Below are 18,248 nucleotides of genomic sequence, written 5' to 3'. Positions count from 1 at the left end.
TGTGCGGAGTTTAAATCTATCAAGTCATATTACAGGAAAAAGGAAATGCAGTTTAAACTGCCGTATGCAGAGAAGACGCCGACGTGTCGCACTTATCATTCATATCACACTGACATCACATCATCAATCAGATCATCGATCTCACATCGATATCACAATATTTCCTTATCTGAGTCAGCTTCTCGAGCCGTATCTGGCCGTGCAACACTTAGTTACATTGTCACATATACTGTATGAAGACGTATTATTTTAAGCAACACATTAAGTTGACGAAACACTCAACTCAAATGTAATAAAGTCAGATCCCCTCGTGTTTTAGATGGGGCAGTATAATACAACTGTTGTACGCTTTCAAACACTCTGTAGTTTATTTTTTAACGAGTTGTTCTGTATTCTCCTTGCAGGTGCAACTATGTGGCTTGTATCCTGGATTATATGTTTAAGTCATCATGGATGTTTAAAGTTCATATTTGTCTAATATTAGTTTACTTTTCATTAATGAAGTATGATGTTGCGCTGTCAGTACACTTGTCCCTGTTTGTGATTGGTCAAATGTAGCTAACCCCGCCCCTTTCACGTGAACGCGTTCTCAGCTGGAGAGAGAAACCCTGGCTTGATTTACCGAGTTGATAACCAGCGCCGTAGGACCGTTTAGCGAGATCGCGTTTGTTAGGGATAGTTAAGATAACTCAAGCATATCCAGGGTATGTTGAACTGGCTTCGTGGTACAGGGCACAGGTGGCTGCTAGCAGCGCTAATGTCAAAGACATTATATTTTTATTTTACCAGGATGCAGTTACACAAATATTTGGGAAGGCTTAGCCTTCCCTAGCCTACAGCACCCGGCGCTCCTGGGCCTACAGTATAGCCCAACCATGTACACCTTCCTTTTTTCCCGTCCAAAGTTTGAATTGGATAAAGGTAATGGTTATCGATGGTGCTTTTATAGCCTATTGTATAATAACTGTGATTTATATTGTTTTTCAAATGCATATGGCCACCCATATACACTGCTCTTCCCGTCAAGAATATGAATAGAACTTAGTTAGATCACTTTACATTTCTGCAAATTAATTTGTAATCACACACGTCTCCCCGTCCCGAAAATGATAAATAAAATAAAAAGAGGAAACCATTTTCAAGTTCAGTTTTCAACGTTTTATTTAAAATGACTGACATAACACAGACACCATACTGTAGGCCTATCTGCTGCGGAAACGAGGACGAGCTATTTCGGGATCTGTTTTTCTGGGGCTCCTCAGTCTCTCATTTACCCGGCTCCTGATTAGGACACATCCTGGGGATTGTGTTTACAAACATTGACCAGACCGTTCACCAGCCCCCACCCCCCATGTTGCCCATGCTGTCCTGTGATGCGAACTCTTTGTTTAAAACGAATTGGCCATCGGAATGTGTGGAGGAATTCTCCCAAGGGTCACATTCCACAGCTCTCCCCCCCCCACTCCTGTGATCTCCCATCCCCCAGTCTGTAGGTTTGTGTTTGCATATTTCTATCCCGTAATTCACACTGGTCCTCTCACGCACATACATTCTCCTTACAGTATACATACATAGGCTATATGAGTCCGTGTATCTACGGACCATTTGTTTTTCTTTATTAATAAAGTAAACGGAAGAGCGTCTGAGAGGCGTTTTTGCTCTTTTGCTTGTTACCTTACTAAATGGTCTGGTCAGTGGAGCGAGGGGGGAGGCCCGCGAAACTCGCGGAAGTGATTTCAAAACAAAAAGCACTCGTTTGCTTGGAACAAAGAAAACGGCCAAGACACACATTGAGTCCAGAAAATGAATGTTATTAAGGGCTGTAAATATAATAAGCCTGTGTCTAAAATTGACAACAGGCTTATTATATTTACAGCCCTGAAGATACACTTTTGTGTTTAACAGCTGACCACTACCATGACATACTTTGTTTTAGTAGATTTCGCATGAGAGCAAAATGTATAAATATGAGCATTACATTATATGAATATGAGAACAACATGCATGAATGTGTGAGTGACAATATATGAATGTGTGCATTGAAATATGATAATATGAGAGCAAAATGTATGAATGTGTGAGTGTAAATATATACGTGTGTGAGAGTGAAAATGTATGTATGTAAAAGGAGAATATATGTGTGTAAGAGTGAAAATGTATGTATGTAAAAGGAGAATATATGTGTGTGAGAGTGAAAATGTATGTATGTAAAAGGAGAATATATGTGTGAGAGTGAAAATGTATGTATGTAAAAGGAGAATATATGTGTGTAAGAGTGAAGATGTATGTATGTAAAGGAGAATATATGTGTGTAAGAGTGAAAATGTATGTATGTAAAAGGAGAATATATGTGTGTGAGAGTGAAAATGTATGTATGTAAAAGGAGAATATATGTGTGTGAGAGTGAAAATGTATGTATGTAAAAGGAGAATATATGTGTGTAAGAGTGAAGATGTATGTATGTAAAAGGAGAATATATGTGTGTGAGAGTGAAGATGTATGTATGTAAAAGGAGAATATATGTGTGTAAGAGTGAAAATATGCTGCATTTTGAATGTTCCGATAGTCCACCATTTCCACCGGAAATATCAAACATTTAATAAAAGTGAAAAACAATGAACAAGACTTAACGTATTCATCATAGTTAATTATATTTATTTCGTTTGGATGTAGGATTTTTGACTTTGTTTAGAGCAGTGATCTTCTACTATATGAACATTTTGGACCCAAAATCACAACAAAAAACAGATTTTGAAAATGATATTATTTTTCATATAGGTAACACAAACATACACAACGAAACCATTTAAAAGCTGGAAATATATACATGGGATGTCACTATGATAATGTGAAAGTTTGATTGAGGTAGCATGGGATTTCATTCTGATAAGGCAAAAGTGTTATTATAAATATAATACAAATATATATATATATATATATATACACATTATGTACAAAAATCAGTTTTTTCTGTCTTTTTCTGTGCCACGCTTCAAAGCGGTTTCTGTCAATACGACACAGAGGGCAACATCACAGGTTCCTCCTCCTCCATGTCAAAAAACAAGCTTAAAGCTTGACTCACGTTCAGAGTTCTCTTCATCATAGTTGAATCTTCAAAACTCTAAATCTATCTAACTATATCTAAATTCTCAATGTTTGTCTGTCACTTTGCTTCAATCCAGTCTCCCGCCGTCTCTCTTCGTCTCCCGCCGCCTGTCTTGGTATATCTTCGTCTCTCTCATTTCCCGCCGTCTCTCTTCGGTTCCCGCCGTCCCTCTTTGTCTCTTTTCGTCTCGTTTCGTATCACTCCGTTTACCTGATTACCTCACCCCCTCCCTGGTAAATACATCCTGTTGAGCAGAATCTACAGTTTCCAGTATTTTCCGTTTCGTAAAAGGATCAAATACGGCGAAGATATTAAAATATGTGCTTCCACTATTCATACTTCTGAAATATATCTGTATTAACTTTATATCATCGTATGTCCGTGTTTATTGGGTCTTTTTGCATGAAACAAAGACTGGCATATAGTTTCAAGCCAGTACTTTCGACAGAAATACACATATACATCCTGTTGAGCAGGATCTACAGTTTCCAGTATTTTCCGTTTCGTAAAATGATAAAATACGGCGAAGATATTCAAATATGTGCTTCCATTTTTCATACTTTTGAAATGTATTAACTTTATATCATCGTCTCTCCGTGTTTACTGGGTCTTTTTGCATGAAACAAAGACTGGGATATAGTTTCAAGCCAGTACTTTCGACAGAAACACACGGCAATGTTGTCCGGACTGTTGTTATTATGCGGCACAGGTCATGTGATCTGATCACGCCGGCGTGACGGTCGACTCCAAAGGGTTAATATTAAATACATATAAGTATTTTTACAACTTGTATTTAGAAATACTCTGTTGTAATTATTGATGCATAAATCTGTTCATCCATTCAATGTGGCATCTCCTATAATGGGGTTAATGTATGATATTACTTAATAATACAATACATTATAATATATGATATGATAATTATATTTTAGTTTTATTCATTTCTTATTTCATAGTTTCTCATTATTATTATTTTTATCGCTGATCTTATTTTTGATTTTTATTAATCTGTGTGAATCTGTGCTGTCCTGTTTTTCACTCTCACCCTGTTGCTGTTTGAACTACTGAATTTCCCCACGGGATTAATAAAGGTCCATCTTATCTTATCTTAATGTATAAGTTGATTTACTTCAATCTACTGTACTGTGTAAAAACACCAACAATATTACAAGAAATATACTGCATAAAGCAAACTATATACTTTATTTGATCTAAAATATTGATGTTTTTTCATTATAGTAGCTTGTGAAAACCATACAGTAACAAATAAGTGATTAAATGCTACAGTATTCAGCAAACACAACTGCAGAGCTGCAAACATTGCAAACAGACTAAGTTCATCAACACCCAGTTGTCTTTGTGTATTTTGTGAATGAAGCGCCATCTCATGGTTAAATCCTGTAATTGAACAAATGGGGAAATTGGGCAACGCCCTCTAGCAATTTGGCAACACCCCCAGCCACTGGCATCCGCTGGGCTTTTGACTGGGACACACCCATCTGAGTCTGATCTGGAGTGCTCCATCTGTAGGTATACCTCAACTATGAGAGACAAAATGAGGAAAGAAAATCACATTGTCTGATTTTTAAAGAATTTATTTGCAAATTATGGTGGAAAATAAGTATTTGGTCAATAACAAAAGTTAATCTCAATACTTTGTTATATACCCTTTGTTGGCAATGACAGAGGTCAAATGTTTTCTGTAAGTCTTCACAAGGTTTTCACACACTGTTGCTGGTATTTTGGCCCATTCCTCCATGCAGATCTCCTCTAGAGCAGTGATGTTTTGGGGCTGTCGCTGGGCAACACGGACTTTCAACTCCCTCCAAAGATTTTCTATGGGGTTGAGATCTGGAGACTGGCTAGGCCACTCCAGGACCTTGAAATGCTTCTTACGAAGCCACTCCTTCGTTGCCCCGGGCGGTGTGTTTGGGATCATTGTCATGCTGAAAGACCCAGCCACGTTTCATCTTCAATGCCCTTGCTGATGGAAGGAGGTTGTCACTCAAAATCTCACGATACATGGCCCCATTCATTCTTTCCTTAACACGTATCAGTCGTCCTGGTCCCTTTGCAGAAAAACAGCCCCAAAGCATGATGTTTTCCACCCCCATGTTTCACAGTAGGTGTTCTTTGGATGCAACTCAGCATTCTTTCTCCTCCAAACACGTCTAGTTGAGTTTTTACCAAAAAGTTCTATTTTGGTTTCATCTGACCATATGACATTCTCCCAATCCTCTTCTGGATCATCTAAATGCTCTCTAGCAAACTTCAGACGGGCCTGGACATGTACTGGCTTAAGCAGGGGGACACGTCTGGCACTGCAGGATTTGAGTCCCTGGCGGCGTAGTGTGTTACTGATGGTAGCCTTTGTTACTTTGGTCCCAGCTCTCTGCAGGTCATTGACTCGGTCCCCCCGTGTGGTTCTGGGATTTTTGCTCACCGTTCTTGTGATCATTTTGACCCCACGGGGTGAGATCTTGCGTGGAGCCCCAGATCGAGGGAGATTATCAGTGGTCTTGTATGTCTTCCATTTTCTAATAATGAAAATAACTAATAACTGAATATTGCGCTAAAGGGAAATAATTTTGACCGAAGCGATTTAGATTTGCCGGCTAATGGGAACTCTGACGTCCCATTTTGTGTGCTTCGCGGATGCGCTCGGCTCCTCTCGACTGCTGCTCGGGTCTGCTCGGTCAGCTTCCGGATGAGGAGGCATTCGTTCGACCAACTTACAGTAGATAACATTACAAACATTTTTAATAGTGTAAATAATGTTTGTTTTGGCAGTTATAACTGAATGTAATGTTTTCTACTTTTTTACATCTGGGAAGCCATTTGCCTTCATCAGATGGAAAGTGTCTTGATCAACAACTTAAGTATTTCTTATAGCTATGCAGGTCATGCAAGCGAGCAAACACAAACAAGAACACACAAGTGAAATGAAGAATACAATTGAACAATATAATATTGTGGTGGTTCATCTTATAATTCAGTCTAGAGAATGCACCAGACAGCATCTTAGACAGCATCTAAGACCTGCAAAAATCTAAATGTTCTATAGGGGGAGGCCCCCCAAACCCTTCGTGCGTCATTTCGTCCGCAAGCATTTTTCAGGGCAATCTCTATTGGGCTCAGGGCCATCTGTAAATTAGCTTAGATGGCCCACAGGGCCATCTCCCAAAATCCTTAATGTCATGCACTGATATATATTAATGCTGTCAAAATTATCGCGTTAACGGCGGTAATTAATTTTTGGAATGAATTGCGTTAAAATATTAAACGCATGTGCAGAATGGCCCGCCCCATACATCGCACCAGTGGCAGCGCCAGGTTATGGCTGGGGTAGGCTACAGCCATACCAAGAAATGGCTTAGCCCCACCATGAAAAATGATGTTAAAGTAAGCAAAATAAAGTTCGCCAACTCGCGCCGATAATTGCACAGACAGCAGTTAGTAAGATTGATTTCAGCAGCCACTTGTCTGGAAATACCGAAGACCAGAAACGGTTTTGAAAACTTTTGTCACGTAGTGATCGTCTTCTCAATAGAACATCTTTGACAATGTCTTCTGGCCAATCAGAATCAAGATAACGGCGTGGTGTTGTTGCAGGAAGTCCCGACGGAGAATACTTTTGCTGTAGTAGGTGCACATAACTGGTACGCAGGTTATGTGCGTAATCTGAAATGCGTACCGTCACTTGTGTCACAAACAGTAGCGTGGCGTGGGGAAAAATGTAGGGGAAGCCCATTTTTTGGGTGGGGGGGTGGTCAATAAAGTAACCAGATGAGTGATTACAGCGCCCGGTATCATTTTACACACATTTATATCACACAGATGCAGGACTTGCACACGCCTGTTATCTAACCGAAAGGTCCGCACGCACTCTCCAGCTGAAACTCTCTCCTTATTAATTTAATGCAGACAATCACACAATCTGTGATTTTTGGATTTACCGTGCCTCTCAATTGCCCGTGACAGGTCGATGAATCCTGAAGTTGCCCAAGGATTGTTCAGGGAGCACGAATCCTTGTCAAAAAGAAGACATGGCCAGCAAAATAGACGCTGAAGTTTAGCGCTTCCAGTTAGCCACTCCGTGCGGACATAATTATCCTCATTGAACGTCCGATTCTCTCCCTTTTTCCTCTGTGTACACACCATAGACTGGTGTACACACAGCTCGAGTGCGGGCATTGGCCTGTCATCTGATTTAATTTTCAGTTGCTGCTGTAGCGGAAGTTTAGTAAAGTTATGTTTGATTAAGTACGCCAAATCTCCACCCTCCATAATGCTTCATTTGCTTGATAATTTATAATGGCGGTGATGACAGTTCAGTATTAAAACTGATGTTGATGTGATTTGATTGGATGGCAGTGTCCAATCAAATCGCCAGCCGCCTCTGAAGGGAAGCAAGAGGCGGCTGGCTTCCCTTGGCATGGCCCTGACCAATCACAGGTTGGCAGGGGCATCACGTGGGCCTCATCTGATTGGTCAATCCCTCAATTTTTTTCACCAAGGGAAGCCAGATTCGGCTGGCCTCCTCTCGCAACAGTGAGTGCAATCTACTGTTTCACCATAACATCTAGAGGGGCGCTGTTTGTTTCACTCTTTGTAAAATACTCAATGAGAATGGGGGAGCGACGGGCCGGCAGCAACACACAGCAAAGGAGAATTATCGAAACAAAACAAAGTGTTTTTATTTATTTATTTAAATTATAACTAAAATCCGAAAAAACAGGGGAAGCCTGGCTTCCCTTGGCCTCCGGGAGAAAACGCCACTGGTCACAAAGCGCATTTGCGTACCGACGTAGGCTACTTGTGAAGCTTTTCCAGAAGGCGGTTAGATCACCGGACGACAGAGTCGGTCTCCGTGTGCACAGACAGAACTGCTGTTAACGTCGGTCTGTACAACGGAATTGTGCCAAAACTACGCCAACCGGCTGCGGAGGGAGACTCCCCCCCCTTCACTGGAGAACTGCGCTAAAACAGCTGATCACAACGTTCACACTCTGTGGTCACGAAGTACTCCACTAGCCCCCCCCCCCGTCGACTTTCCTGAAGTACTCCCCCGTTGATAGAAATCAACACGTAATGAATTAAGACCCCACGGTTTGATGATTGATAGGTGCTCTCTTTCATTTTGACACACAAACAAATGTTACAATAAACATGTTAAATGGATATATCCGCCTTCTTTCATTTATCTTTCCATTCCCACAACCATATACATAAAGAAATGACATATTTTGGACATAGTTCGAATGGTGATTAATCATGATTAATTAATTTTTAAGCTGTGATTAATCTGATTAAAAATTGTAATCGTTTGACAGCCCTAATATATATATATATATATATATATTGTTTTAAACCTTTATTTAACCAGGTGGTCCCATTGAGATCACGATCTCTTTTTCAAGGGAGACCTGTCCAACATGGCAGCAAGTAGGTTACAACATGAACATAAAACAACAGATAACACAAAAGGATATGGTATTAACAGGGCTACATTTACACACCTAGAGACATTGACAAGTACCAACAGTATATTTATATCTCGCCCTGTCAATAAGCCTCACCTTCTTGGCAACAACTGTATTGTTTTTGAAGTGGTGGAGAGACAATGCACAGTTTTACCCACTGCTGTCACCCATGGTCAAAGCATAACTCTCTGTCCCAGCAACATCAGTACCAAGTGAGAATTTTTTCCACAGCAGGGGATTTTGTAAACGCCCAAACATCCCAGCTTCTACCTGGAAATGTGGACATGCTCATATTCCTAAAGGATAACCTTGATGATGCTGAGTGAGAGAGTTAGTGAGTTACTTGAAAAACTAAAGTGAAACTTGATTTATTCTTTGCAGGGTCTGATTATTATATTGTTGACACTTTAAAATATTACTATCCTACTAAAATGCTGTACAAATCCAATGTATTATTTAATAGAGAAAAAAAATTCAAGTAAAAAAAAAAAGAAAATAAATTCACATTTTCTTTTTCTTTTATTTTCAATAGGGATGCTCCAATCGATCGGTCACCGATCGATATCGGCCGATACTCACTCTCTACCGATCGATCGGTGCTCTCTAAACATGCCGATCGCGAGAGCCGATCGCATGACGTAAAATACATGACACTTTTCTCTGTGTGCGGCAAAACAAGCTCGCCAAAATGGTTTCACCGGTCTGGCATTATTTTAAGGTGTCCGAAAAAGACAGTAAAATAGCGGTATGCAACGTGTGTGAAGCAGAAATCCTGCAGCTCCGCCCGCCGGACCGGTGAGCGCAGCGAAACACACAAGAGTTAGACCTAACACACTTAGCTATTTTATCTACCTCTGGAACAAGCTAAACTAGTTATTATAAATATATTTATTCTTCACTGTCGGGTCACTCATTACTGGATCAGTGAGCTGCATGAGATACTGACAGGCTGTCAGGAGAGAGAGAGAAGGGGGGAGAGAGAGAGAGAGAGGGAGAGAGGAAAAGAGAGCGCTTCTGCTCATTTCTCCCGTGTTATTATCCAAAGTGAATGTAAACTTGAATAATGTACATCATTTGAATGTAATAATTAAGTTGATTGTTGTTTGTGGAAGCTCCAGTGAATGAGCCCCATTAACTGAGTTTTAAACATCACTTTAAATGAAAGATTTAAAGTGATGTTTAAATCTTCCATTTAGGCCCCGCCCACTCGATCGGATCGGCGATCGGTATCGGCCGATACTGATTCCGGCGATCGGCCCCGAAATTGGCGTTCGGAGCATCCCTAATTTTCAATATCGTGATAAATATCGTACCGTGGACTTTTTGGTATCGTTACAGCCTAACATAAACTACGCATTCTGGTACACTCTGAGAAGAAAATAAATAAATGTATTACTACCTGACATATTAATAATATTTGATGCCATTGTTTGTGTTTCACTTTGTTCTGAAGCTCAACTTGCTGCTTGCTCCACACAGAGAGAAAAGCAAAGAGGAGAGAGTCTGTGAATTACTTTAAATTGTGGGTAAGGGTAGATGGCTCCCATTGTTCTGTGACCTGTCAATCATCAAACCTGGGATCGTATTTCATTATGTGTTCATTTGTATCTGAAGTTGTACCCATGGATGTATAAAGAATAGTTCTAAGCAAAGTTATTCTCCGTGGGGACTTCCGGCAACAATCTTTATTCTGATTGGCCAGAATACTCGAAAAAATATCAGCAAAGATGTTTTATTGAGAAGATGATCACTACGTGACAGAAGTTTTCAAAACCGTTTATGGTCTCCGGTTCTTCCAATCCAACGCCTACTGCATGCACAGCGTTAGAATTTTTTTTTTTTTCACTCACACATCTGCGACCCACTCGAAACGGGTCCGCGACCCACCAGTTGAGAACCACTGCACTAAATTGTCAACCTTATCAGATTAAATCTATGCATACTGAATATTGAAAAGTCTACATAAGGCAACACATAAGATGATGTTCATCAGTAGATGTGTATACTGTGTTCTGACAGGCAGTGTTTGTATCAATCTCCACAGGACCACAGGTGAGGTGGTGTCGGGTGTGGTGACCAAAGTGTTCAACCAGCCAAAGGCACGGGCCAAGGAGCTGGGCATGGACATCTGTCTGATGTACATCGAAATGGAAAAGGGCGAGGTGGTGCAAGAAGAGCTGCTCAAAGGACTGGAAAACAAGAACCCAAAGATCGTGGTGGCCTGCATCGAGACTCTCAGAAGGGCTCTCAGGTCAGTGCTCCTCCCCCCCACGGGTTAGAAAGGCCACACTAATGGCGCATTTCCACTGCAGGGCCTCCCACGGCTTATTACGGTATAGTTAGGCCTTGGTAGGCTCACTTTATGCTGCGTTTCCATTACAGTTTAGGAACTGGGGTATTAACACAGTGTAGGCGGAGCCGTGACGTCATCTTCAATGCGAAACACAAAACCAACACTAGCCGTTAGCTGTTAGCCTCATATCTGTTCAGAAACTAGACTAAAGTTAAACAAGTACAAACCACAGACTGTCTGTGTCATGGCAAATACAGTCGCTGGTTTATTTATGTCTGTACAGGCCGTTGTTTTGAGTGTGGACGGTCGGAGCATATACTGCGTTAGCTTAGCCCAGAGGTGCCCAGTACGTCGACCGCGGGGGCAATGCTGGTAGATCGTGAGTCATTCATAAAAAAAAATCCAGCTCCGTTAAAATAGACAAAACATGTTTTGATCCCTCCTCCCTTGGCCTCCCTGCCACTTAATTCAGGAGTTTACTTGATTGACAGAAAAAGCGACCTATCGCTTTCCAGTCTGTTAACCCAGAATGCAAAGCGATACAAAATCAGTCGAGTGCCGGGAAAACTCAAATTAAGTTCAAGAGACAAACAACAAAATGAGTGCGGGACCGAGCAAGAAGCTAAAAACATACCACTTCCACCCAGAATGGGAGGAAGAATATTTGTTTGTGATGTCACATTCAAAGGTTATTATGTGTAAAGCAAGCGTCGCTCTGCCAAAGAAAGGTAACGTGGAGAGGCATTATCGGAGTGTTCACAAGGCATATGACAGCGACTTCCCTCCGAGTAGCGAGTTGAGAAAGAGAAAGGTCATGTATTATTGCTACAAAAACATCATCTCGCAGTCTTAGTGTCGCCAACTCGTTTCTAACATGCAAAAAGACAAAACAAATGCGTCTATGGTCGGTGTATTTTCGACCTTTCCAATCCAGACGAGATCTCTCCCCCCCCTGTGTGCGAGGGGGCGGGGCAGTTTACACACACGCGGCTGCTACAAGCAGCAACACACGGCAGGGATGGCGGAGAGAAGCGCTCCAAGGTGTGGTTAAATGTTACCCGTCTTGAGGTGGACAATGCTCGTTGCCAAGAGAGTTTAGCATGTAAGGGCGGTAACACGAGCAATTTGTCTAAACATTTAGCAAAAGTGCTCCACATTCAGACGGAGGAATGCACCGGGTTCGACTGTCTTTCTAGTAGCTCTGTAGCCCCGTCCACGAGTAACGTTTCCACGTCAGGTGTTATGTATGCTAGCAGCAACACACGCAGTTAACTCAATGATACACACATGGGTTAATGATTAGAGATAACAGAGTTACTCTTTATTTTGTTTTAATTTTGCTCACAATTTGTTAAGTTAATTTAATACATGTATTTTTGAATCAAGTATTCATCTTTATTGTCTTCATTGTTAGTTTCCACAGGCCTAAAACAACCTCAAGCTAAATCTAAAAGTTGATGGCTAAATAAGAGCGTTTGAGAAATTGTGCAAGGCATACAGTAATAGTCCGAATAGTCGATTAATCATTTCATTAATCGATAGATTAATCGATTATCAAATGAGTCGTTTGTTGCAGCCTAGTTGTCCCATGTATAAATAAAACGTGTTATTCAGCAACTCTTGCAATTTGGGATTTTATTTTTGGTTGGTAGACCTCAGTGAGCTGGTCATTGCAAAATCACCAGCCAAAAAAGTGTGGGCACCCCTGGCTTAGCCGATCTCCATTTAGAAACACGAGCACCATTTAGAAAAACAACTTCACTTTACGTAGCCCTGATGATAGTTATGTCTTACCTTTGCTGTTTTGTGATCAAAAGTTGTGTTCAAGGGCATAAAACCAGTTAATCCAATGTCTCTCTCTAAAATGATTACTGATAATCCATCATTACAATTATAAATAATAAACGCAATAAACGGATTATAATGGTTAGCCGACCGGAGCTTCCGGTTTAGGAGGTGCGCACGCAGCGTCTCGTTTTAACTGAATAATGTTCATGTTTACATGGATTTATGAACTGCCCCTAATTACCGCCACCCTTCTAGAGACACAGTCAAACACACTCATACCTGCTTGGTATGACATTGAAAAAGTTACATTAAATAAAAATAAATGACTGTTTTAATCTTCACATCTTGTAATCATGTCTATAATTTTGAGCACCAAATTATTGAAAAATACCGGTATCGTTAAAATCCTAACGATACCCATCCCTAGTGCTGGGTATGCTGTTTTGTTTCTTTATATGATGCACATTTTTCTTTTCAATGTTAAATGTCAATATTTAAATCCGTCCTGGTTTTTACTTATACAATATAAATTGAAAACCATATAAATGTGTAATGCGCGTCTTATAACAATAGCACAGTTTTCACTGGCCCAAAACAAATGGTGCCAATTTGACCCCCTCCCTAACTAGAACAGTTTTTTTTACTGCTGGTCAAAAAAGTCATGCTAGTAATTTATTATGTCAATCAAAGCTGTCAATGACACTCACCACTGTCACCTTTCTGTGGGTCATCTTATTCCTACAGTGAGTTTGGATCTAAGATCGTGACGTTGAAGCCAGTGGTGAAGATTTTATCCAAGCAGTTTGAGTCCAGAGAGAAGGCGGTGAGAGACGAAGTCAAGCTGCTCTCTGTTGAGATCTACAAATGGATCAGAGATGCTCTAAGACCTCCACTGCAAAATATTAACTCCGTTCAGGTTGGGCACACTCTTCAGGGCACACCCTTGCCATCCTACTAATGTTCATCTTTCAGAATCAAGGGAAACTTTCCTTGTTTGTTCTCTGTCCCTGCAGCTGAAGGAGCTGGAGGAAGAGTGGGCGAAGCTGCCTTCTTCTCCTCCCAAGCAGACCAGGTTCCTGCGCTCACAGCAGGACCTGAAGGCAAAGTTTGAACAGCACCAAGCCCAAGGGGAACCGTCTGATGGTTAGTAGAAAACTGCAAACATAAAAAAACTTCTCTTTGATGTTGAGGAGTTGAAGATTCATGATCTGCTGCCTTCTCTTTCTCCACTTTCAGGAGAGGATGAGGCGGACACGGTAGCAGCAGTGGATCCTTACGAACTGCTGGAAGCCGTGGACATTTTGTCAAAGATGCCCAAAGACTTTTATGACAAAATAGTAAGTTTATCAAACTATGTAGACATCTCTAAAAAATATACTTTGAAACAAGTCTTTTTGAGTTAACCTGCTCTTAACCTGTTAAGCGGAGGCTGCAGGCTTTTTTTTTTTTTTTTCACGAAACGGCGTCTCAGGGCTTCTTAACATTTAACAACCTATTAATGTGTCATACCCACTTAACGGGAAGAAACTCAGCTAACTGACGATACAAACCATTTTTAGCGAAACAAAACACAAGTCTCACAAGAAGTGTCTAAATGAGCCCTGAGCGAAAAAATGCTAACGCACTTAGCACAGAACTCATGGTAGAAATACTTAATTACTTATCGGATCTGCACAAACAAGATATATATATGTGTGTGTGTATATATATATATATATATATATATATATATATATATATATATACACACATATATATATATATATACACACACACATATATATATACATATATATATATATATACACATATATATATATATATATATATACACACATATATATATATATACACACATATATATATATATACACACATATATATATATGTATGTGTGTGTGTGTGTGTGTATATATATATATAAAAAAAATTGAGATTCCACAGATTCTAGCGGTATATGCATCATCACTGTGCGACCAAAACTCGCGGCAGCTCAGGCAAACCCAGACAACACACAGCGTAGCTTTACTGGGCCAAAACGGCAAATGTGTCTTACCTTTGCTGTTTTCTGATCAAAAGTTGTGTTCAATGGCATTAAAACGATAAAAACGCTGCTGAAGGTTAATCCAATGTGTCTGTGTCACTTTGAAATGATTACTGATTATCCATCCTTCCATTTTTGTCAAAAACGGAGATTTCATATTAGCTGCTATGAGAGCTACAACGCAGCTTCCGGTTTTGGGCAAACTGTGCGCGCATCACTCTCACTCCTCAACGGAAATGTTTAGATGGATTTAGGAACTTCCCCTCGATTCTTTTGGCTCTAACGGTTAAAAATAGGTGTCAATCATCAAAATCGACCGATGGGTTCCAGATATATGGCAAATGACCCCAGAAGTGTTTTTCTTTTTGCTAAACCTCTCTAAAAAGGTAAAATATCACTTGTTTTGCATCAATCTTGATACAGGGTACTTATTATATGTTATAGTGTGGATTCCTAAAGCTTTTAGTCTACTATCCCATCATTCAAGGGTGGTTTTCACTATAAGTAAGAGACGGAAACTATAATTTACATTTTTATTTTTTACTATATTCAATCTGAATTTACTTTAAAATAAAAAAAAACATCTATATTGATTCTGACTTTTCTACATCCAACTCACAGGTGTAACCTTGCTTTGAGAAAAAAGATTATTAATTTAACCCTTTTAGATATGATATGGTCATTTGTTCTGGGAATGTCATTTTCGAGCCTGAGACCTGGAAAACAGGCTCAGGGGTTAACAGGTTAAGGTATCCAAAGCCAGAATTCTTAACAACTTAGTTAATACATATTACACTACTGAAACACTCTTAACTACAAAATTGAACCCTGCAGTTTCGATTTTTGTAATTCAGCTTTTCAACATGTTCTGTTTCCTTGCTCATCTGTTTCTGCAGGAAGCAAAAAAGTGGCAGGAGAGGAAAGAAGCTCTGGAGGCTATAGAGACTCTGATAAAGAACCCCAAACTAGAGAACGGAGACTATGGAGACCTTGTCAGAGCTCTGAAGAAGGTAAAGGTTGAGAAACCCTTCATGGTTTCCTTCAGGCAGTTTATTCAGGAATTAGTTTCAAGAGAAATGACTTTGGTCTAACGGGACTTTGGGGAATGTGGTGAATGTAAGTATGTGCTCAGTGGTTGTTATGTTTCAGGTTGTGGGGAAAGATGCTAACGTGATGCTGGTGACCTTGGCAGCTAAATGTCTGGCTGCACTGGCCTCTGGTCTCAGGAAGAAGTTTGGAACATATGCAGGACAAGTAAGTTAATGGAATCTCTTTGACAGCTATTTTCCTCTTTTCTAAAATAGTGTTTTGATGTCAATGAAGCCATTGGGGAAAACTTGTATAAACTACTTGTTCGACGTGCCTTTCTTAATTGGACATTAAATGGCTACATTGGCCAACAGACATCGGCGTGGAGGTTCATTCTTGAACACATGAACATTAGGGGTGTAACGGTTCACAAACATTTCGGTTCGGTACGTACCTCAGTTTTTTGGTTTCGGTACGTTTTCGGTACAGCAGAATTTTTTTTCACAAAACAAAACATATATATATATATATATCTATTATTATTAAACTGTGAATAATGTATTCACTCAAATAAATACAAAATATAATAAAATAAACATTAAGGTGCAGCATTTCGATGAACTGAAATAATCTGTATTTGAACTTTACTGTACTAGTACTCACAAAACATAAACTATTAGTTTTGGGTTTTTAATTATTATTAAACTGTGAATATTCACTCAAATAAATACAAAATATAATAAAATGAACATTAAGGTGCAGCATGTCGATGAACTGAAATAATCTGTATTTGAACTGTGCTAGCACCTAAGCAGCCAGCTTGACATTAGGACTTGCTTGTCATTGTATTTTCATGTTTTTTTAAAGAAAGATGAACTTGTCCACATTGCTTGCCGAAAGGGCAGATCTGCTGGCACTAACAATGTCTCCTGATGTGGAGAAAACCCTCTCGCTAGGGACAGAGGTAGCAGATACAGCCAGGTAGCGCTTTGCTAACATGGCAACATAAGGATATTTGGTGTTTGTAATAGCTTTAGCTCGGTCTGAACTCTCTGCGAGTGGTGGAGGTTTACATGCTAGCGGGAGTTGGGTTTGCACTTCAGTCTTTTTTCTTTTGGTACCGGTGATATTCACGTTCGGGTGATGCCTTTTCAAGAGTGTGCAAGTTTGATGTATTGCCAGCCGCGTAACCAATGTTAGTTGAACAATGCCGACAAACAGCTTTGGTTCGGTCCACCTGTCTTTGTCCGTCATCCTTGTACGTAACTGCGAAACCAAAATGTTCCTAAACCGGAGACTTCAATGATGCTGGAGGATTTTCAGCTCAACTTTATCTGCGTTCGTCATTCATTTTCGACAGTTCCTCAAATTACTGACTACATTTGAACGCATCCCTCTGACCATAGTATGCCTCTCGTCCAATGAAATGACTTGCTCGCTCTATGACGCGTTGAACCCAATGTGAGCAAATTACTCTGAATGCTGCGACGCAGCACCTGAGATTACTTCCAAAAAGTTGTTCACGTTCTCAATTTTTTACGTTTAACGTTATATTCGTTCGGTACACTTCGGTCCACACCTGTACCAAACCGAAGGGCCCGTACCGAATAATTTCGGTACGGGTACGTGTACCGTTACACCCCTAATGAACATGCTACTATGACTTTAACATTGTACCATGTTTGTGTTTTGTGTCCTGAGATTAATGAATTCTGATTTATATTTAAACACAACGCTGGCAAGCAGTATGCAGGTTCTATTTTTCTGTAGGTAGGAATAAATTAGTTTGGTCATTAGGTATGAGCTGCATTGATCTTAATTAGCATAAGCATAGACTTGGATATCACATTCAGAATATAATGGGGATCTAACCTTTTCCATTCGTAATATTTTCCCGAATGCAGTTATTTTATAAAGCAGATTTAACTGCGTTAAGGCGGGATAAGAAAAATATATCATGACATTACTATTCTACTTTCCAAAATCATTGATAGGGGAGTTTACCTTATGCACGATCACTTATAATGATCTTGCTTGTTTGAAGTGAATAGGTCAGCACTGTTCTTGTTGTCCTTAGTTTGAATCTTTATGGTGTAACTCGTTTTGGATTAAAGCGTCGGCTAAATGTAACGATATCTTCTAAATGAGAGCTGTGTATTTATGTAGGTGGTCCCAACTATTCTGGAGAAGTTCAAGGAGAAGAAGCCTCTGGTTGTCCAGGCCCTGCAAGAGGCTATTGACGCCATCTTCCTCACTGTAAGTATAGACCTTCGTTTGACTACTAGTAGTAGTGAGCAGCTCTTCTTGAATCATCCAACAACATTTTGAAAATCATGAGTAACAGAGGAACCAACAACTGTGAAGAAAAGCCAAAGAAATGCAAGAACACGCACAATGCGCCTCAAAATGACTTCTGACTAATCCCCAAGCCCCCAGATAGTGTGCTGGCCTTTGAACACATTTTCGTAGTGGTCAAACAGTGATACTACACTCCGGTTTCTAGTC

At 40.1% G+C, this 18,248-nt stretch overlaps 1 protein-coding gene across 8 annotated transcripts in view; it reads left to right on the top strand.

The window, feature by feature from the left end:
* Positions 1-18,248, top strand: part of ckap5 (cytoskeleton associated protein 5) — a 91,671-nt gene that overhangs the window by 14,206 nt on the left and 59,217 nt on the right. For all 8 annotated transcript variants that reach the window (XM_034227040.1, XM_034227036.1, XM_034227039.1 and 5 more), the window contains 7 exons: positions 10,634-10,840; positions 13,415-13,586; positions 13,684-13,813; positions 13,907-14,007; positions 15,611-15,724; positions 15,864-15,968; positions 17,910-17,999. In XM_034227040.1, the coding sequence (XP_034082931.1) occupies positions 10,634-10,840; positions 13,415-13,586; positions 13,684-13,813; positions 13,907-14,007; positions 15,611-15,724; positions 15,864-15,968; positions 17,910-17,999 (919 nt within the window). The remainder of the gene's footprint in view (positions 1-10,633; positions 10,841-13,414; positions 13,587-13,683; positions 13,814-13,906; positions 14,008-15,610; positions 15,725-15,863; positions 15,969-17,909; positions 18,000-18,248) is intronic.

This window comes from Gymnodraco acuticeps, unplaced genomic scaffold (genome assembly GCF_902827175.1).
Source record: "Gymnodraco acuticeps unplaced genomic scaffold, fGymAcu1.1, whole genome shotgun sequence".
In the NCBI taxonomy this organism is placed as follows: domain Eukaryota; kingdom Metazoa; phylum Chordata; class Actinopteri; order Perciformes; family Bathydraconidae; genus Gymnodraco; species Gymnodraco acuticeps.
Note: the sequence above shows the minus strand (reverse complement) of the source record. Positions and strands in the feature narration are given on the sequence as shown.